We start from the raw sequence: 22,778 nt of genomic DNA on the forward strand, positions 1-22,778 counted from the left end.
TTACCAGATACATTAGCTTAAATGTCTCTATTTAGGATTATTTTAGTGATTTGTCTTTATAATTGAAATATGTTGGGACTGTCATTCTTTTCTGCACTGAAATTCATGAAGAAGTCCTGGAGTCCCTCCCTTTAGTCATGAATCCTCATTGATCAAAAACATCCAACTTCAGAGCTGCATGCAAAAAAACAAAACAAATCCTGTTGCCAGTGTGCGCACAGTGTGTGGCCGTGCGCTCCTCTTATCTCCGCTAAAGGAGAACGCGCTTGCCCGCGGCGGACTTTTGCCCTCCGAGTTTGATAGGCGAGAATTAAAGCGAAGCCCAGGGGAGCCGCTCGACCATGTTCTCGTCGAAGTCGCCCAAAAGTCTCTCTAAATATGTCTCCAAGTCGCCGTTCGCCGCCGGAGAGCAGATCTGCATGGTTGAATGTGGATGTACGGCGGGCTGCACCTGTACGGTCCACGCTGCGTGCGGCAGCGGGAGACACGGCGCGGCGGGGTTCAAGGTAGGCCTGGAGAGGACTGGGATTTCCATCTGCAGAGCCTCTGTCTTTCAATATATGGAGTAGGTCAAAGGTTCCCAAACTTTTCCATATCAAGCACCCCGGTTTAGATTCACATTAGATCATTTGATTGGGTTTTGTTCCAGGGATTATCCATTTGACAAGAGTTTTATTGTCTGTCAGGAATCAGGATAGTCATTGTACATTCTCTCCTTGAAGTGAATGCAAAAATATCCATCTCAAGTCATGTAATCTAGTTTTAAGTGTCATTCAAGTCATTTAATCTAATATTGGTATTATTATTTTCTTTAAAAAGTGAGGAAAAAATGCCAAAGGGGTGAGATAATTCAATTTGTTTCCAGTGCAAATCAACTCAATGGTCTTGAATTAAGTGTCATTGAATTGATACTAGAATCTGCCTTATTCTGCCTTGTTTCAAGATATTGACACTTTTTTACAAAATGAAGTGAAACTACTTGGTATAAAGTGCACTTATCTCACTCCAATGGCAGATTTTTTGCACTTTAACGCTAGAAAGACCAGTGGATTTGTGGGGTTTAAGACAAGGTCAACAAGCCCTCAGTTGAACGGGTTAAATATGATTGTAGGCTAACTATTTCCTTGGATTGGATTTAGATCTAACAACACTGGTTTGTACAAAAAGTGGGCTCAGGAAAAGTCAGAAGGACATGAGGGAAAGATGTGATCCTATATCAAAATTTCTAAAATTTGAAACAGCAGTCAATGGACAGGGACTTGACCTTTCTAGTGTTGAGAAAAATGCATTTTTAAGACTGAACATGAGACTAAAAGACTTGTTAAGATGGGAATTTTTGCAGTGGGTAAAACCTCTCAGTAGAGCAGTCATGCATTCTTTCCTATACTAACTTCAAGTGAACTCAATAACATGGGAATTAAACAATGCCTCATTTTGCTGGGGGACCCCCTTGAACCCTCTGGAGGACCCCTGGGTGACCCCAGAGCCCAGTTTGGGAACCACTCCAGTAAGTCATTTAAAGTAGGCTATCAGGAATTTTAGAATAAGGAAACTTAGAAATATATTGTCTTAAAACCCTACTCCAGACTCTTTTTTTTGTTTAATTAAACCTTCTTGACAGGCACTTGCTCTATATGAGTCTTAGGTCTCATATCCATTCATGGCAAAACTAATATCCAACTGGAATATTATAGTGATATTATAGCAGAAAATTAACATAAAGCACACTATGGGTACTATAAAGACACTGTTGAGTGCTGCAGACACACTATAAGCCCCTATAGGAATATTATAGTGATGTTAGCCTATGGAGGAGACTTTAAATATATGAAAATATGTTCAATATAATAGACGGTTGTTACAGAAACAGCAGTATGATGTTTCTTTGTTCCCATACACAGCCTGCGATTTATTAGACTACTGTTGCACTTTGAACACAGCAGTAAACACTGCAGTGTTTGCCTTACTCTCTATGAAGCAGTGTTGTTCCTCTGCCTCATTATGTAACTGCGCTGTTATTTACATAAAAGCAGGAGTTCCCATAGTAAAAGGGCTCATGATGTACTTGGGATCACAAATATTTACCGTTTTTGTGTCCGTAGTCTGTTTTTGGCGATATATTGATTCATCCCTTAAGAAAAGAACGATACTAATCCTTTAAAATATATTGGAGCTATTATAGGTGAAAACGTAACCCAAGAGAGAATCCATATGTTATATTATAGGAGATAGGAAAGATATAACATAAAGGGGAATTTCTCACAAGCCCCAGTGGCCTAATGGATAAGGCACTGGCCTCCTAAGCCAGGGATTGTGGGTTCGAGTCCCATCTGGGGTGATTTCCAGCAGAGTGGCGCAGCGGAAGCGTGCTGGGCCCATAACCCAGAGGTCGATGGATCGAAACCATCCTCTGCTAGAATATTTTATCTTTTTCGGACCTGGGTTTGATCCCCCAAGCATCCCTTGAGCAAGATAGTTAACCCCTACAGGCTCCAGGGCGCTGAACTAGCTGGATCAATGAAGTACATCAAATTGAAACAAAAACACCCATGTGCACATCTTTATCAGTGTCTTCTGTGTCCAAAAGTAGTGTGTAATTCAAAATACACATAGTTTTACAATCATTTTAGTTTGATTAGGAATTTTCTCAAGGGATCTCCAGGGTGAGTTTTTCATGTAGAGAAACCCTTTATAGATGTGTATTTGACTAAGGATCACCTCATAGATACAGTATAAAAAACACATTTCTACTTTGTCTCCTTGGCTCTTATTTCTTTATCAAGCACTTCTGTATCACACGATCGGTCCAGGTAAACAGGGATATTTGTTACATCTATTGTTACATCTCTACTGTGGCATTGACTTTCCCACTCCTTACCTGATTGTTAACTGAATTGAACAAAATGTTTAGTTTCTCATATTTTAATATCAAAACCACATTACTTTTACTTCCTGGAAAACAGCATATTCTTCGTTGTTACTTTATGATGTACCAATAGGTATAAATACAAAATTAAACCAATAATACCAATGCAGAGTTTTTTAAAACCTGCAACTTCACAACTTTCAAAGTGGCAGACTGGCAACATGGTACAGCGGTGCATTTTTGGGTGTTCAACCCCAAAAATCCTGCTTCCTTTTCCTAAGACACCATGGTTTATCTCAGTGGCTGGAATTTATACATCTTGAAGAATCCAAAATTTGTGAGAGCTCAAAAAGATGCACAAAATATTTTGGAACTTTTGAACACTTTTGAATACTTTTGAACCATCCCTCTCCATGTTAGGTACCACTCTAACGTTCTGTTTCAACTGTAATTACGTCGAATTACGAAAGCAAGACACCATCCAAATGCCATTTCCTTGTGACTTTAAATGTCTCTGTTGCGCTTGTTATATTGATTGTTATTGAGTTCGCTCTTCTTTTTCAAAGGTGAGTGGGCTATGCACATCTCAGAAATTCTTGTCCTTTGTGAGACAGTAGGAAACCTGAGAGGGAAACAGGACAAAAGGCTCTAGTAGGATTCAATACTTGTCCAGCAGGGACAGCTGTAGTTACAGAGAGAGGGTTTTTCACCACTACATCACTTAACCAACACTGTGAACCATCACTTAGTTGCACCAACATTTAGATTTGCGTTTGGATAGCTGCCCACAATATGTACACTGTGTAGCCCTAGTGGCCTAATGGATAAGGCACTGGCCTCCTAAGCCAGGGATTGTGGGTTCGAGTCCCATCTGGGGTGAATTCCAGCAGAGTGGCGCAGCGGAAGCGTGCTGGGCCCATAACCCAGAGGTCGATGGATCGAAACCATCCTCGGCTAGAACATTTTATCTTTTTCAGACCTGGGTTTGATCCCCCAAGCATCCCTTGAGCAAGATAGTTAACCCCTACATGCTCCAGGGCGCTGAACTAGCTGGATCAATGAAATATATCAAATTGAAACAAAAACACCTATATGTAGACAAGCTGCACAGCTTTATAAGTGTCTTCTGTGTAGTCCAAAAGTAGTGTATAATTCAAAATACAGATGAATGTAAAACTCGCTACAAAATGTTAGCTATCTCGAGCCCTTTACTTGCAAAACAGTAACCTTTTTTTCCTGAATAGATATATAGAATAGAGCTCTTCATATGGAGTCTAATTTTCTCCCCACAGCCCTCTGCGGAGTCAGATGCCAATGACTGTTGACTTTAAGCAGAGTCACATTGAGAGGCTTACAAGCAGGGTGGGAACTCCTCATTTGCACTAGTCATGTGTTCTTTAGGCCACAAACCAGCAAAGCTGAGCTTTTCCATGTTGGGGACCAGGGATAATGTGTCTGTCATCCACTTTGACAGTTTGATAGCGGTAAACATCAGGTTTTGGTGTCAGTCCATCAGAGTCAAAGAGCGAGGGCTTCCTTCTAGAGCCGCCATTTTGCATTTTGCAACGCTCTCTCTTGCTCTTATACTATCGCTATTGATACATAGATGTAACAATAACAAGCAACAAGTTCACACCCCCTTCTCTTGGGGTTGTTGAAGGCCATTCTGGGAAATGGAGGAAATCACTAACTGAAGAAGTAGAGAAGGGAGTTTGAGGGAAAGTGGGTACACCAAAAACACAAAAAAGGAATGTATGAACTTCACAAACTGATGATATGTAACAGTGTAAGAGTATTCAAGGGGGATTTTCCTTTAATGTCAAGTGGGGACAGTTAAAGCTTACAGGATTGAAAAGTATTGAATTGATAACTTTGCTTTCATCTCTCCAGGAGAACGGCCATGGCTACGAGGCCAGTCCTCTGGAGAAGCAGGCCCATGACAACCCGGCCTACGAGTGTGGAAGCCAGAGCGAGCTCTACCCTCTGCCCAGGACGGCTTCCAGAGTGACCTTCAAGCTCCTGGGACTCCTGCCTGAGCTCCAGGTCCAGGCCATCGACAGCAGGCTCTCTAGGCTGAGCGGAGTCCTCGCTGTCTCTTTGTCTTTATCTGGCAGCTTGGCCACGGTGGAGTATGATTCCTCAGCTGTCACTACCAAAGAAATCGCCTTGGAGCTGCAGACCATGGGGTACGATGTGGAGTCGGCGGTGCGGATCAGGGTGGACGGTATGACCTGCCAGTCCTGCGTCCAATCCATCGAGGGGCAGATCGGGGCGCTGCCGGGGGTTTCAAACATTAAGGTGTTCCTTCAAGACGCTGCAGCGCTGATCGTATTCCAGCCTCTTCTAGTGACACAAGAGCAGCTGAGAGACAAGATTGAGGATATGGGGTTCGGTGCTGATTTATTAGTAGAAGATCCATCTGGGCCAGACACAGGCTACTGGCAGAGGGAAACAACAGCAGCCGCCATATTGGATTTGTCAGCACAGACTGTAACCATTTGGATTGTGGGAATGACTTGCAACTCTTGTGTGCAATCCATCGAAGGCAGGATCTCTCAGATGACTGGTGTGCACTCAATAGTGGTGTCACTAACAGAGGGAAAGGGAACTGTAACCTTTGACCCCAGACTCACACAGCCAGAGCCGCTCAGGGCCGCTGTGGAGGACATGGGCTTCAAGGCATCACTTGAAGGTAGGCACAGGCGGGCTGTTTTCACCTCTTTTCTAAAACCTGTTTGTCCTTGGTAGGCCTCTGTATTGTAGCAGCTTTGCTTTGCATTACTTACAAGTGTGTTGCAGTTTCTGTCTCCCTCTAGTGGTCAGAAAAAGCTTATTGCAGCTTTGAACATGTCAGTTACGCTAACAGACAGTTCAGCTTAGGGAATATTTACTTTCAATTGTGTTGATCCACTAAGTAAGCTGGAAGTCAGCGAGAATATGGGAATTGTCACGTCAAGCTTGTTTCTTTTCAGGTTTTTGAAGCGTCAAGATAATCCATTTCATGAATGACTTTAGTGTGAGTGCAGACGTATCAGTTTCAAAAGGGAGAACAGGCAGCCCACTCTTAGCATTTTTTTTATTCAGACAGTATGACAGTGATAAGGGAGATACAGTAGAACAGACACAGCAAGGAATTGATTCTTTCCAGAGGTGGGGGATTTAACCACTCAACCACATCTGGACACCTGAGTGCAGATTCATCTTAAATTTAAAGGCTTGTGAGGAAGGAAGGAGGAAAAATGCATCTTTTTCAAATTATTTGCTCAGAAATTTTGTAGGATTCATTGTGAAGTCTGTATAAAAAGATGCAACGGTGTAGTAGGAGCTGAGTTTGAGCTCATGGTGTTGTGATATAGTACCCTGGTAACACTTATTTCAGTGAAGTAACCTGTGTTATGATCTAAGGAAAGGCATTGTTTAAGGTAAGGTAAGTTAAAGTAAATTTTATTATCCCAACAGGGAAATTTGGGCAGTCAGGGTGCAATACATCAAGTTTAGTACACAGTGATAATAGTGTTGAATAAAAATATCCCCAGTGCATAATGTACATACAAAGGTGTAAAATGATGGAAGTACAAAACTTTACATTATGTATAAGGGAGACTTTCATTGAATGCTTACAATACTACCTGCAAAGTGCATTGGGCCTCTAAGCCAACAAGGCACTTCATACAGTTTTCAAACAAATTTCTCCCAACCTGTCTTGCCACCAGTTGCCGTGGAAACCAGACAAGTATGCTCTCTAGCGGGACACGGAGGGCTCTCGAATCAGCCGGGGCTTTTCTTGTTGGATTTAATGACACAATAGCTTGCCAAGAAGGGGAATTAACTGAAGCAGATTATGAGCAGATTCTTTCATGCACCTTTTTCAATTTCAGCTGTCAAGGTCAAGCTGTCTTCAGGTAGCTGACTGGAAGTCTTCAGCTGTAAACCAGACAGCAATGAAACTCTTTGTACCACTGCTGGACTGTGCTTATGTTTGTTTCATAGCCAAGACTTAGCATGGGAGTGATGTTTTATTTCTGTATCTGATTTAATATGATGAGTTGTGAGTTGTAACAGCATTAAAATCTGTCAGGTGTTCAGACCAAATTCTTGGCTAAAGGGTAAGGACAGTTGAACTTGTTGCAGGTGACTTCATGATTGGTTGATTTGCTTTCTATTGCTTTATTGTTTGTTTGTTCAAATCCCAGCAGGAAAAGTCTGGACAGGGTTGGGGGGGGAAGGGAACAAATGTTACAAAGTGCTTCACACAAACAGATCAAAAGGTGATAAAAGCAATGTGAAGATAAAACATAAAAACATAGTTATACCAAGTTCATCAAATAAAATGTCAGATAAAACAAGTTTACATTAAAATAATGACACAAATAGGAGAGAAAACTGGTTATAAAAAGCTCTCCCTCCTTTAGCAGCTACTGTTGAGGTGCCCTTGAGCAAGGCAATTAACCCCCCAAGTTTAACCTTTATTTACCTTTTATTATACTGTTGCTTCAAAATGCAGAGCATTCACTTTGTCCATCTATGTATGTCTGTTCTTCAGCATTTTTGCCTCATTCCCATGCTGTCGCTGACTTTCTTCCTTCTTCTCTTCAGAACTTGTATCCGCAGCCAACATCCAAAGCCTTGAAAACTCCAGACCTTCCACCCATGTCCGCCCAAAGCCTTCTGACCCGCCTGACCTGCAAACACACCATAGGGTGGCAGCCAGCAATGGCACCGGATCAAAGATGGCTACCGCACGCTGTCACCCCAACTCTCCCGAGATGAAGGTACAAAAATGCTTCATCCGCATAACGGGCATGACCTGTTCCTCCTGTGTGGCCAACATCGAGAGGAACCTCCTCAAACACGCAGGTGAGTTTGACTGTCACCCATTTCTCTATCATATGAATATACAACTATACACACAGTTTGCAGTATGGGCAAGAATCCCTTGGCTCAGATGTTGTGAGATTAAATAGATCTAGTGTAGTTATTGACTGAAAAAGACTTTAGCTTCTGTTACGACTTTGTTTTCATCATGACAATAGCACATAGAGCTAGTGAAGAAACAGTGTAAGATGCCATTGCCTTAGTTTACTCATGCAAATTAAAATCCTCTTGCATAAATGGGATTTGAACTGTGATAGTTATGGATGAGTGGCTAAATATCCACATCCACATATCAGTGGGTGTATTTATCTCTTCATGTTTCCCTGTCAATCCCGGCTCCTTCACTGATGTGTTTTGTATTAATTCCAGGAATCATTTCGGTGTTGGTGGCCCTGATGGCTGGAAAGGCAGAAGTGAAGTATGATTTAGACGTTGTGGACGCTGCTGGTGTAACTCAGCTCATAGAGGACTTAGGCTTCGGTGCCACGCTGATCGAGGACAATGCAGTAACACATGGGAAACTGGACCTAAATGTAAGTCTTCATCCTGACATGATACAGCATTTTAAAGCTGAAAGACATTGCTCTTTTTCCAGATGAAGAAACTGCAAAATTGACACCTCCTCTAACATAATAATCAATTAAATTATATTAAAACAACTCATAGCACTTACGGCTTAAACTAAAACAAAATTAGAACATGTTTACATACTGAATCCTATATATTTTAGAGACAGGATATGTGTAAATGAACCCCAAAATATTATATATAAAATATTAATGTATTTCCTCCATCTGTCACTTACAGGTAACAGGCATGACATGTGCATCATGTGTCCATAACATTGAGTCCAAACTCACCTCGACCAAAGGGATCCTTGGGGCCTCCGTTGCCCTGGCAACCAAAAAAGCCCACGTCCAGTTTGACCCAGAAGCGCTTGGAGCTCGAGATATTATCAAAATCATAGAGGTAACGATCACTAAGGTTTTGGATCGGTCTTAAGTCTTTTCTGTGACTGTTAAAGCTGCAGTAGGCAAAATTTTTATGTGATAATACACCTGTCTTATCTTTCTTAAATCTCTCATTGCTTCTTGCTAACATCACGTTCTACTTTCATTTCTCATTCCAGAGTCTGGGCTTTGGGGCCAGTCTGGTGAAGGCAGGCTTCGAAAGCAACCTCGATCACACGGAAGAGATTCGACAGCAAGTATCTGTTTTAGCTTTGTTTCCCATTCATTTTAATGAGGACTTAAAGGGTCTTCTTTGTCATTATGCATCCACAGAGTCTGCCTGTCTCTGAGCTGACTGCATGCCCACTTAATTTTGCCAGTTGCTTATTTCAATAGCCAGCGTTTGGATGGTTGACATTAACAGGGAGGCTGCCACAAGAATAATAATTGTGGGTTCAAATCCTGTCAAGGGCAGCCGCAGAGAGAAGTGTCATTGTGCGCTTGGTGCATCTCACTTGGTCTTCAAAACAAGCAGCAGAAGTTTGCTTGCCTGATCCAGCGATGCTACAAGAATTAGGTTGAAATCCGACCAGATTCATCTTATCGTATTAGAATGTATTAGGAGTTTGTTTCAATTTTGTTCAGATACATTCAGATATACTGATACAAAATTAAACACTATACTAACTTGGTTGATACTTGCACCTCTACTAGATAAATGTAGATTAGATGAGAAAACTGTAATCCCCTCAATGTGGCAGTTTCAAATGCAGCAGAGTATATAAACACACACACACAATTTAAAATCCCACTGCACCACATTTCAGGTGCACATCTATGTAGAAAAATAGGTGTACAGTGCTAAAGGGCGTATAGATTAGTTTAAGCTAATGACCCTCAAGGGGAAACTGGGTAAAAGCTTTCCTTTAGCAGAGGATGGTTTCGATCCATCGACCTCTGGGTTATGGGCCCAGCACGCTTCCGCTGCGCCACTCTGCTGGAATTCACCCCAGATGGGACTCGAACCCACAATCCCTGGCTTAGGAGGCCAGTGCCTTATCCATTAGGCCACTGGGGCTACACAGTTTATACAGTGTGGGCAGCTATCCAAACGCAAATCTAAGCGTTGGTGCAACTAAGTGACAGTTCACAGCGCTGGTTAAGTGGTGTAGCGGTGAAAAACCCTCTCTCTGTAACTACAGCTGTCCCTGCTGGACAAGTATTGAATCCTGCTAGAGCCTTTTCTCCTCTGTCTCTCTCAGCTTTTCTACTGTCTCACAAAGGAAAAAAGTGCATGGCCCACTCTCCTTTGAAATAGGAGAGCGAACTCAGTAAAAATCAATATAACAAGAACAATAGACACATTTAAAGTCACAAGGAAATGGCATCAGGGTGGTGGTTTGCTTCTGTAATGGATTTCCGGTTGAAACAGTACATTGGAGTGGGACCTAACAGACTGAACATGGAGAAGGACAGTTCGAAAGTGTTCAAAGTTCAAAAATGCATTGTCCATCGTCTTGAGCTTTCACAAATTTTGGATTGGATGCAGTTTTCCACGAACTAAAGGTCATGGGATTTTGATTCTGTACGTTTTTGCAGATTTATTGTTAATCAGGTGTACATCATGATATAGACAATTAGCTAACAAGGTGAAAGAGACATTTTCCATTTCACTGTGACTTTAAAGTGGCAGGGCAAGCAGGCATAAAGTGAAAAACTGCCATGTGCCGAGCGATCTGTAAACAAGCCGTGAACAGTTTGTCTCTGTTGGACCCCAGGTGGAAGAACTCCTTTTTGTTCAGCCTGGTGTTCGGCCTGCCTGTGATGGGTCTCATGATCTACATGATGGTGATGGACAGTCAGCATCAGGAGCATGGAGGCTCCATGCCTGAGGAGCAGAACCTGCTGCCCGGCCTCTCCCTCCTCAACCTGGCCTTCTTCCTTCTCTGTACACCTGTTCAGGTACAGCAACTCGCTTTTGATACATTAATGGCATTTTTTATTACATTAACAGACTTTTGGGTGAGCTTCAAGAAGGTATTCATACTTTAAAGTAGTAATCTGTTTCTGGTTTGTTTGGACTAAACAGAAGAACTGGGTAGTTAGCATGAGCAGTGATAGCCACCATGACTGAACAGACAAAGAAAAGAGAAACTCAAACTGCATCAGCAGAAAATCCAAGCTCCGCCCACTCTGTTTGATTGACAGGTGATCTCTGGGAAGTGCAGTGCAGAAACACCACAGCAATGAGGCTGAGCAACAAAGATGCCACCAAATTAAAAAAACAAACATACCACTTTAATGCTGCATGGTTGCTCTCACTATTGCTCTGACTTTTGCTATTCCCCCATTTTAACCTCTCCCTCTCCCTCTCCCTCTCCCTCTCCCTCTCTCTCTCTCTCGCTCCCTCTCTCTCTCTCTCTCCCCTCTAGATCTTCGGAGGCCGATACTTCTACATCCAGGCGTATCGCTCGTTAAGACACTACACCGCTAACATGGACGTGCTGATCGTACTAGCCACCTCTATCGCCTACATCTACTCCTGTGTGGTCCTTATTGTGGCCATGGCTGAGGGAGCCGCCCAGAGCCCCGTCACCTTCTTCGACACTCCGCCCATGCTCTTCGTTTTCATCGCTCTTGGCCGGTGGCTGGAGCACATCGCAAAGGTAAAAAACATCTTGGGATACTTTTCGTCTGAATGCTTGTCTCTGAGTTCACAGTACAAAATTGTCACAAAGTTTTGACACTTTTTTGTAATGACATAACTCATATAATAATTTTCTTATGGTCATGAATGAGCTTCTACATCCGGTAATACTGAAAAAAATGAAAGGTTTCATTCCAAAATTAGATATCCACCATCTAAAAAAAACTGACAACTACTCTGACAAAATGATTGCTGGCATCAAACTAAAACTCATGGTTGAATATATTAGCTATATAGCTAACTAGCTATCCTTAACTAACAAAATACTAACAATTTAGTTTGGTCTGAGAGGTTATATGTAGTTTTTGAAAATTCAGCATTAAACCATCAAAAATGAATATATGTTGTTTTTTGGAATTCATCTTTTGGTATAACACCACTGTGAATTGACAGAACAATGGCTGTAACTAACAACATCTTCACCTTAAGTACTGTGCTTTACCAAATTGTACATAATGTGTTTATTTTGTAGTTTCCCATCATCCCACTTTTCACTCCATGTCACACAAAGGGCAGACCTGTTGTTATTCCTCATATGACTTTGCAACAGTCCCATTGTTAAGCATTTTTATTGCAATATTTTGTTGTCTCGTCAGTGGGCATTTTAACAACATAAGATGTAATTATAGGTCATATCAGGTGGTTGTGAGTAGATGATCATCTTTACTCTATATCAGCTGACTGTATAACACAATCATAAGACCACACTAAAGTTTTATTCTGGGATTTTCTTGTGACCATGTTTAAAAAACAACCACAGTAAAACCTCTGACCTTTCGCAGAGAGAATGGAAACTGTATTGGTAGCAGCAAAGCAAAATTGGTATGATTGGTCTCCTCTATCTCACACCAGTGGTATTTTCAGTGCGAGTGTTTCCCATAAATCTTGTTGCTTCCTGATGTAAAGTTGCTACTTGTTCCCCTCCCACTTCTTAGTCTTGCTGAAGTGGATAAACATGTTGGAAGTGATTTTCCCATCTGCCTTTTATTCCATTTCATTCCCTTTTCATTTCATTTGATTCATTTCGTTCATTTCATTCCACCATCTGCTGTTGCCAGAAACTCTGAAAGCTTTAGCTCCATTTGCTCTGGAAGAACAGAACCTCTTCCAAATCCGACCCGGTGACTCACAATGCCGAGGCTGACAATCTTCTCAGCGATGTTGTTTACAATAATTACACTAATGTCTCAAAATGTGTTAATTAGGATCAAAATGCTATAGCACCTTTAAATTAATCCACTGCTCTGCAGCCAATCCCTTGAAAAAAATCCTAATCAAACTAAAATGATTGTAAAACTATCTGGGTTTTTTTTAAATTATACACTACTTTTGGACTACACAGAAGACACTAATAAAGCTAATTTGATATACTGATATACTTTGGAGCATCTAGGAGTTAACTGTTTTACTAAGGGATGCTTCTGCCATCATGGCTGTGTGGGGGATCAAACCCAGGTCTGGAAAAAGATAAAATGTTCTAGCAGAGGATGGTTTCGATCCATCGACCTCTGGGTTATGGGCCCAGCACGCTTCCGCTGCGCCACTCTGCTGGAAATCACCCCAGATGGGACTCGAACCCACAATCCCTGGCTTAGGAGGCCAGTGCCTTATCCATTAGGCCACTGGGGCTACACAGTGTACACAGTGTGGGCAGCTATCCAAATGCAAATCCAAAGTTTAGCACAACTGTGTAACAGTTCACAGTGCTGGTTAAGTGGTGTAGCGGTGAAAAACCCTCTCTCTGTAACTACAGCTGTCCCTGCTGGACAAGTATTGAATCCTGCTAGAGCCTTTTCTCCTGTTTCCCTCTCAGCTTATACTGTCTCACAAAGGAGAAAATGTTCTGGGAAGTGCATGGCCCACTCACCTTTGAAAAAGAAGCGTGAACTCAATAAAAATCAATATAACAAGAGCAACAGAGACATTTAAAGTCACAAGGAAATGGCTGATTCGGCAGATTTTGCGCAAATCCGACCCAGTGACTCACAATGCAGAGGCTGACAATCTTCTCAGCGATGTTGTTTACGATAATTACACTATCATCTCAAATGTGTTAATAATTTATGGATGATCACAATGCTACACATAGCATCTTTAAATTAATCAACAGCCCTGCAGCCAATCAGAATCAAATCTTCACCCAAGCCATGGTGTTAACTGTGTTTATGTTTTCTCCTTTCCCTAGAGTAAAACCTCAGAGGCTTTGGCCAAGCTCATGTCACTTCAAGCCACCGATGCCACTGTGGTGACGTTAGGCCCTGACCACTCCATCATCAGGTGAGACACGGTGACACACTTGTCACACACTCCTGTAGATCATTGCATGACATTTTAGCATTTGACCCAAAGTTAATGTATTCGGCATATGCAATAATTCTACAGGAGTTTGACCTGGGGGCCTTGGTGCAAAGACATATTGCATAGTAATTTACACTCAAGTACCTACAGGCATACGTGGTACAGGGACAACAGGACCTCATTCAAGTGCAAGACAATACATCATTCAATATATTTATTCATTTGAAGTGTGATCAATCAATAGATTCATTGCAGTCAAGAAAGAACTGTTAGGTTAGACCGTTTCCACAGTGCTAAAGCCCCAAAGCTGTGCAACTAATGTGTGTAGGGATGGGAAAACACATGCTAAAAATGAAACTTTTTTGAATTAGACCAATATTTTAGAATTGGAGTGTTGTGAACAGCATAGTAAAGATACAATAATACAAACAATATAAAGAAGTGATAATTTAAAAATATATTACTTTGGGAAATTGACAAATTCACATACTGACATGCTGAAACAGATTCAAGATTCAATAGTTAATTTCTATATCAAGCAAGATTGCTAGGAATCTGTATAAGCATCAAGGCCAGTTAGTAGACCTATAGAAGGGCAAGGGGTTTCAAAGTAAAAGCAATCAATAAATGAGTGAAATCATTATCATACTAATGCATTCCAACGTAACTGGTGATTGGGAACCTGTGTGTGTGTGTGTGTGTGTTTCAGCGAGGAGCAGGTGGTGGTGGAGCTGGTCCAGCGGGGCGACATCGTGAAGGTCGTCCCAGGAGGAAAGTTCCCAGTGGATGGGAAAGTGATCGAGGGAAGCTCCATGGCAGATGAGTCCTTGATCACAGGTATGCCGGGTTGTACGGGTGGACTGATTCAGCACATCGCTAACAGTTGTTAATGGAGCATGAAAATAGAGTCACCGCTGTTGTGCTCCATCGATTGGAAGAGAATGAAAGCAGCACTCTTGAAAAATCAATCAGCTCTTTCTTGTGGCTGCTGAAAAGGCACACTCACTTTTCCACAGTGCTGGCTATTGTTTTAGTTTGTAGGAATGAAAAGAATACAGCTACTGTTGGAGAACAATTGAAAAGGCTTGAATATTACAGAGACCAATCAGACATTAGTATTTAAAAAAAACAATTACTATCAGCTGGTGTTCGAGGCACCAAAGGGATCCAACCCCTTAAGGACAGAATCTCATCTAGTTAGGAGCATTATAGCATATTAAAACAGCTTTTAAAGACTTTTAAAATGAAAGATCCAAAATACCCGTACTTGTGGTTTTTTATGCCAGTTTTTAAGCCTTTTGCACCTTTTCTCGGCCACTCGTTGGGTTTTGTCTTGAGCTCCTCTAGCCTGTGTTTGTGTCTCTGTCAGGCGAGCCCATGCCTGTGAGTAAGAGAGTGGGCAGCTCGGTGATTGCCGGCTCCATCAACGCCCACGGTTCCCTTCTGGTGGAGGCCACTCATGTCGGAGCGGACACGACTCTGTCTCAGATAGTCAAACTGGTGGAAGAAGCCCAAACCTCGAAGGTGAGAGACGGTTTGAATCCTGTGAATCTCGGTCCTTTGCTCTGTACATTTCTCTACACCTTTCTCTCTTTCACAAACACATACACATACTTTGTGCTTGTCCTATTTCATTTCCATTCTTTCTAGCTCATAAAAAAATGAGCACACACATACACAGAAACACATTTGAATACACAGAAACACATTTGTTTACATTTTCATAACCACTAGAAACACAGGGGCATAGACAGCAAAGATGCAATCAGATGTTTGGACACAAAATGTGATCTGAATAAAATACGCCCAAACATATAAACACATTCATGAACATTTTTCACATATTCTCTACTGTCCTACTGCCATTGTTGTTTTTCACTTTCTAAAGATAGACGTTTATCTTGTATTCTATTTTACTGCAGCACAGCTCTCTCTTGTTTGCTCAGGCTCCTATCCAGCAGTTTGCAGACAGGATCAGTGGCTACTTTGTGCCCTTCATAGTTATTGTTTCTCTGCTGACACTGGCGGCCTGGCTGGTGATCGGGTATGTCAACTTTGACGTTGTGAAGCAGAACTTTCCGGTAAGCGTGTACACCGGTATTTTCACATGCAAACCAAAGCAGCCTTCATAAAGATTTCTTCGTGCGTAGATGTCGTGTGCATTTCACTCATAATGTTCCTCCTCTTCCTCACAGGGTTACAACTCCAACATCTCCAAGACGGATGTTATCGTCCGCTTCGCCTTCCAGGCCTCCATCACTGTTCTGGCCATTGCGTGCCCCTGCTCTCTGGGGTTGGCGACCCCGACGGCCGTCATGGTGGGCACAGGGGTCGGAGCTCAGAACGGGATCCTCATCAAGGGGGGCGAGCCGCTGGAGATGGCCCACAAGGCAATGCACTTTACATCCTCCGTCTAACTCCTGCTGACTTTTATTAGCAGTTTGGTGAAAAGTTTAGAATTAGGACGCTGTACTTGTAGTTGCTCCTAAAAATCGCCTCAAGTGCATTTGGTCAAAACATGATGCTAATTTAGATATTTTGGGAATAATCATACTTGGAGTTAATCATTCAGTACCTCTCACTTATTCCACAGCTTTGTTGAATAGTGGACAAAATATATTACTACATGGTTACTGCAAACAAACATTCAGCTAATTGAGGTTAGATACATGGAAAATTTTGACAATATTACTTTTAATTTATTCAGAGAGCACAAAACTTTTCATTGCTGATCTGAGGCTGAGGCTATGCTTTCAGTTCTGATGAAACTATTTTTTTGGCGGAAGCCGCTTTGCGTCAGGATCTTGATTCCCCCTAATTTTACAATAAAAATCAGCTCACTGACAGGCAGAGCTTCTGTAAATGTTAGAATTTTGCCAACCACAGACTTACGTTACAACCTTCAGAAATGGCCATAAATGCCACCGCAAATGGTGGATGTCTTATTTTGGAATGAAACCCATAAGTGACACAGTATTCACTGTAGCACCTTATGGGCGAGCACCTAGGGTTTCAGTATCTTGCCCCAAGAAACTTCAACAAGACACATTGCTGTTCATGTGTTGGCTGTGGCAGGCATCAAACCTGTGACTTTTTGGTTGCAGGACAGTCTTGTTAACCAATAAGCCACCCTGTCTTATGTCCATTATGTTTGTGTTAGCTAAAATAACTACACTTAATGTTCGGCTGCAGTCTTGATAACAGCCTGAAGAACAGAATCCACATATTACACAAAGGAGACCAGAAAGAAAAGATTGAAAACTGAAGGGAGTAATGACTCTCCGGTGTTTCTGTGTGTTTCCCTGCTCTCTCCCCCCTCAGATCCGTGCGGTGATGTTCGATAAGACCGGCACGATCACCAACGGCGTGCCGCGGGTGACACGTGTGCTGGTGCTGTGGGAGATGGCCCGTATGTCTCTGAGGAAGATCCTGGCTGTGGTCGGCACAGCGGAGGCCAGCAGCGAGCATCCGCTGGGCATGGCAGTCGCCAAACACTGCAAACAGGTGAGAGAGGGAGTAGGTGAGGTCAGAAACAAGTAGAGATGGGAGAAGTAGAGTCTGTCTCGTTACCCCTCCTGCTAAAAAAGAAAGAAAAAAAGAGAACTTTTTCATTTAAAGATTTGCTAAATCTACTGTATGACAGTCAGCTATATGTGGGTATCATAGACACAGTGACATTTCTTGCATTTTATTTAAAATAAAATACAGTTTTGTTATTAACATCCGAATCAATGGGATTTTTTTCAGGATTTTGTTTTAAAAGCCATTGCCTTTTGTAATAATTATTTAATTCTTAAAGGAATAGTTTACCCAAAAATGAAAATTCTGTCATCATCTCCTCACCCTCATGCCAAATGAAACACAGGTGAAATTTGTTAGTCCATATAACACAAAGGGTCAATGGGGACCTGTTCTTTAGAGTTCCAAAACAAAAACAGCCAAACAATCACACTGTGAATAGAAAGACCTATACACCATTATTTGTTGCAAATCAATCAGCTGTAGTTAAGATTTGCACTAAATGATGGTGTAAATATACTGTAGGTCTTTTTGGAACTCTGAAGAACTGGTCCCCACTGACTTCAGTTGTTTTGGAGAAGGCTGCTTTGGAGTTATATAACACACAGACAACCTCCCTGTGTGTTATATGGACAAACTTCACCTGTGTTTCAACTGGCATGAGGGGGAGTAGATGATGACAGAATTTTCATTTTTGGGTGAACTATTGCTTTAATCATTTATTTATTTTTGACTAATTAATTGTTTTGTAATGTCTTTTTATGCTCTGTAAAGTGCTTTATAAACTGATAATGATAGCATCTGTCTGTCTACCTGCTTGTCCACATCCCAGGAGCTGGGCTCGAACGTCCTGGGTTACTGTGGGGACTTCCAGGCGGTGCCCGGCTGCGGGATCAGCTGTCGGGTTTCCAACGTGGATCATCTGCTGCAGCAGCAGAGCGAAGAGCGTTTCCTCCTGCAGGGAGCCACCACCGACCACAGCAGCCTGCTGTCAGAGGCCGAGGCCCCGCCCCTAGGTCTGACACTTCTCACCCCAGAATCATATGTCCACCATTTCAGTAGCCCTACACTTTCTAATATATACATAAAAACACCTGTCTGCCTGTCTCTCTCTCTAAATTCTTCAAAATATTTCTGGTTTATATAATAATAATAATAAAGTTTATTTGTATAGCACTTATCAAAAACAGAGTTACAAAGTGCTTCACACATAAAAGCAAAAGTAAACTCAGTATACAAGATAAAACACATGATAAAACGAAGCTTGACATAAAATCAAATGAAAGTGCAATAAAAAATAAAACAATACGGGAATAAAATACAGTTTAAGAAAACAAACCAATAAAAGGCCTTTGGAAAGATGATCTGTTTTGTTGGACATCACAATGGCAGATCCTCCACAGCACCCTTCATATTCAGTCTTCTTTCTTTCAAATTTATCTTGTAGACTCATTGTTCCCATAGAAATGAAGTTTGATTTTATTACATTTTTTGTGTTTTTTAGGTGAGGCCTCGTCTTACTCTGTGTTGATTGGGAACAGAGAGTGGATGAGGAGGAACGGCCACCACATCGGAGCAGACGTTGATGCCGCCATGACCAGCCATGAGACCAAAGGCCAGACAGCCATCCTGGTAGCTATAGATGGCGAGTATAATCCTTGTTAACAAATAACATGAAAAACCAGCATGAACGACAACACTGCCTTTACTTTACAGGCAGAAACATATGGACTGAGTGGAAGCAGATTGCTTAATTATAGCTCAACAGTATGCGTGGCATTATCCAGCCTTGCCTGACATTATATCTTTAATCTTTCATTTTCAGTATTTTCTTTTTCTTTTGCTATCTATATTTAAAGTCACAATGAAACCACATTTTGAGAGCATCTTGCTTCCTTAGCATGATGTATTTCCTGTTGAAACAGGATGTTTGGGTCGGGACATAAGGCGAGGAGGGATCAATCAAAAAGTGTAAACCAATGGGAGATCAGTTAAAGAGAGAAAGGCAGTTTTATTGGATGGGGCAGGATTGTTAAAAAATCTGTGAGGTTTTATTGGTTGGAATTTTAATGTCGCCTCCTGGTACATGATGATGTCACCATTAAACATTTTCAGTTTTCCAAGAAGTAACAGTAATGAGATTTTGATGTAAAAATACAAGAAAATATTTTTTGTCTGGTCATTTTTGGGGCAAAAATAGATGTATGGTATTATAGTTAGAATGAGCTAAAAAGGCAAAAATGTTTTTCATTTCAGTGTCACTTTAATGCTTTGCTGCTGCAATTACCCAATTTCCCCTCAAGGATCAATTAAGTTCATCTCACCGTATGTTCTGTCTGTTTGTGGCTCGTAGGTGTGCTGTGTGCCATGTTGGCTATTGCAGACACAGTGAAGGCAGAGTCGGCGTTAGCAGTTCATACACTCAGCAGTATGGGCATCGAGGTGGTGATGATAACAGGAGATAACAGACGCACAGCCAAAGCCATAGCTGCACAGGTGAAAACACACACACACACGCTCATAAAGAATTAAAAAAAATACTGAAAGAAAAGAGTACTGAATATAAGCACCTAAAGAATGAAAACATAGTCAAAATAATTGGGAGATCTTCATTTTGTTTTTGTTTCTATGTTTGTTTCCAATATGATCAATATAGTGATAGAGAGTAACAAAACATTTATTTATATGAAAATGTCACTTTAACAGGTAAAAAACTACCCGCAACATTTTAGTATGACATGAAATGCTTTACCACAGGTGGGAATCAGAAAGGTGTTTGCGGAGGTGCTGCCGTCTCACAAGGTGGCCAAGGTGCAGGAGCTGCAGGAGCGCGGCCTGCGGGTCGCCATGGTGGGAGACGGGGTCAACGACTCGCCCGCCCTCGCCCGCGCAGACGTCGGCATCGCCATCGGGACGGGGACCGACGTGGCGATCGAGGCGGCAGACGTGGTGCTCATCAGAGTAGGTGACACACTGTCGCTCGCTGTCAGTCTGGAGATAACATGTTGAAACTACCATTGGAAAAAAAAACCTTATATCTGCCCTTCTAGAATGATTGATAGGGCAAAAATGGAAACACACTCCACAAATTATGTGGAATTTTGGACACATCTGTGTTTCTTGTCTGGGACAACACACATTTGTGCTACTTTCTTATTACAATGTACGTAAATATTGAATATTGGGACAACATATGTTATTATTTAACATATCGCTACTGTTGAGTGAAAACCCTGTATCTCCAAAATGTGAACTTTTCAGGAACTAGGACAAACAGCCTTGTTTTTAGTTTGACCACCATGCATTTTTTAGTTTATTTAATGGGGTTTTGAAAGGGTTTCATCAGTCTGAGGGTTGGATAGTTTGTCTCAACACAGAGAGAAGCCTTCAACTGAACATAAAATCACCACTCAAACACCAAAGCTGGAGTTACAAGGTTTTCATATGACAGTATATTGGATGTGTTGAAATGAGCACACCGCCCTACTGAATACTGCTTCTAAAGTGTCACACTGTCCTAGAACGACCTGCTGGATGTGGTGGCGAGTATTGAACTGTCAAAGAAGACAGTGCAGAGAATAAGAATCAACTTTGTCTTCGCTCTCATCTACAATCTTCTGGGAATACCCATCGCTGCAGGTGAGCACAATTTACAGATTTATAACTCAACCTTCCCTTGTAGAAATTATGTCTGTGTGTCAATATTCCTCAGTTCTTTGAAAAAGAAGAACAAGATATTCTATTACCAAGATAGCAGAACTTCATTTCAGTGATCAGGCCGGGAAATTAACACCAGCCACAACCCAAATACTGGTAAAATTTGGTTCTGGCTGGTAGGTTTATCTATTCTACCAGCCTCTTTGGCAGGTAAACAACAATCATCTGGAAGTTCTTGTCTATTCTATAATATAAATTCTAAAAATCAAACAGGCATGTGGAACAGTTAAAGTGGCTGGTGATATTGAAACCACAAGCATGTTGAAAAGGAAATATGTTTATACTGGCACCCTGTGGATCACAGTGAAAAAGCAAGTTTGCAGTCATTGCATTTTTATTCAGCCTTTATTTTACTCGGATTGTCCCATTGAGAATAAGAGTCTGTTTTTTCAGGAGGGATCTGGCCAAGATTGCAACTTCAAGACAAACATAAAAGTTGCAGACAAACCATACAGAGTATATAAACATAAAGGCAGATTGCAAACCAGCAGGCTCACAGGCCAAAGTTATACAAATCTTAGGATTGACAGTTTCTTCTTCAGTCTGCCGGAGCCTGAACAGCCTTAGTTATCGTTTTATCCACTACGACTTTGCAGTGAGTGTTATGAAATCACAGTCCTGTTCCTTGGTGATCCTAGGTGTGTTCATGCCCGCCGGCCTGGTGCTGCAGCCGTGGATGGGTTCGGCTGCAATGGCTGCCTCGTCCGTTTCAGTGGTTCTTTCTTCCTTACTGCTGAGAATGTGAGTCCATATGAACCTTACACCGTTTGAAAAGATTGTATTTTTGCTCAAAATACACATACAGTGTAGCTTTGTGCAAAAATATTCCCAAAATATGTAAAATATTATATAAATATTCCTCAATTCCTCAATCAGTCCATGTATTCTTTTCAATGTCAGAGGTTATATTATAAAGATGCAGTAAGCTATGAATCTTTATTGAAATAAGATAAGATGAAACTTTGGAAGCTTATTGATCAACAGGGTCGCTGCAGCAGCAAAGTAATGGGATTCAGCAGGGAAAAAGACAAATAGAATATAATCACACAAGTAGAATATTAAATAAGCAATAAGAACAGCAAAAAACAAGAAATGTAAACAATTTTGGGGTTATATAAATGTATGGAAATACGAGGAGGGAGTATGGATTACTGTATGAATTAAGTAAAGAGTTGTTACTTACAATTGTTACATACACATGCTGGCACATATGTCATATTTAGTAATCTATGTTGAAGTAAGAAATTGATAATATAAGTGAATCCATACAGGTAAGTAATCCTTATTCTCTCCTATACTTCCCACTTTTACAATCTACTTAAGATGTTGAAATTGTCTGTTGCATATGTTTACATAATCCCACAATGGTTTATAGTGTATTTTTACTGTTTTCATTGTTATTAATGTTTTTATTGTCTAAGTTTATATTCTATATTTATTTATTTCCAACTGTATCCTATGATTTTTGCTGCTCCAACAAAGAAATTTCCTCACAGGGATCAATAAAGTTTTATCTTATCTCATTAGCACACAATTGTCACAATTGCTTTCTTAAACACGGATAGAAATATAAAAGCCGACCGTCCCATCCAGGTTCAAGAAGACTTCAGTGGAGCTGTATGAGATGCGGGCGCGGGGCCAGCTGAGGAGTCTGCGCTCCTCCCAGATCAGCACCCACCTGGGGCTAGACGGCCGGCGGCGGAGCCCGGCTCCCCTGCCTAGGGCCCGGGAACACGTGGGCCAAGGCGGTGTCGGCCCCCCGGCCAGCCAGGGTCCGTCCATTAACTCTGTCCAGGAGCAGGACCGCTATCTCCTGGACCACCAGACTGCAGAGCTCACTGTTTAG

At 41.6% G+C, this 22,778-nt stretch overlaps 1 protein-coding gene and 4 non-coding genes across 5 annotated transcripts; 3 read left to right on the plus strand and 2 right to left on the minus strand.

The window, feature by feature from the left end:
- The first annotated feature begins 341 nt into the window (after window positions 1–341).
- atp7b (ATPase copper transporting beta) lies at window positions 342–22,778 on the plus strand. The gene is made up of 21 exons (XM_071533094.1): window positions 342–506; window positions 4,757–5,558; window positions 7,463–7,723; window positions 8,111–8,274; window positions 8,549–8,710; window positions 8,871–8,944; window positions 10,470–10,653; window positions 11,124–11,357; window positions 13,584–13,675; window positions 14,406–14,533; window positions 15,066–15,220; window positions 15,643–15,777; window positions 15,892–16,086; window positions 17,018–17,200; window positions 18,048–18,231; window positions 18,720–18,860; window positions 19,569–19,711; window positions 19,973–20,176; window positions 20,737–20,854; window positions 21,571–21,673; window positions 22,526–22,778. Exons 1-21 carry the CDS (start codon window positions 342–344, stop codon window positions 22,776–22,778), a joined length of 4,080 nt encoding a protein of 1,359 aa, XP_071389195.1.
- trnar-ccu (transfer RNA arginine (anticodon CCU)) lies at window positions 2,266–2,338 on the plus strand. The gene has a single exon. It is a non-coding gene; the product is annotated as a tRNA-Arg (tRNA).
- Window positions 3,673–3,745, plus strand: trnar-ccu (transfer RNA arginine (anticodon CCU)). The gene has a single exon. It is a non-coding gene; the product is annotated as a tRNA-Arg (tRNA).
- trnar-ccu (transfer RNA arginine (anticodon CCU)) lies at window positions 9,697–9,769 on the minus strand. The gene has a single exon. It is a non-coding gene; the product is annotated as a tRNA-Arg (tRNA).
- Window positions 12,955–13,027, minus strand: trnar-ccu (transfer RNA arginine (anticodon CCU)). Its single transcript has one exon. It is a non-coding gene; the product is annotated as a tRNA-Arg (tRNA).

This window comes from Centroberyx affinis, unplaced genomic scaffold (genome assembly GCF_046629955.1).
Source record: "Centroberyx affinis isolate AG114_WGS23_722 - 3 ecotype Tasmania unplaced genomic scaffold, CSIRO-AGI_Caff_v1 ptg002323l_1, whole genome shotgun sequence".
Classification (NCBI taxonomy): domain Eukaryota; kingdom Metazoa; phylum Chordata; class Actinopteri; order Beryciformes; family Berycidae; genus Centroberyx; species Centroberyx affinis.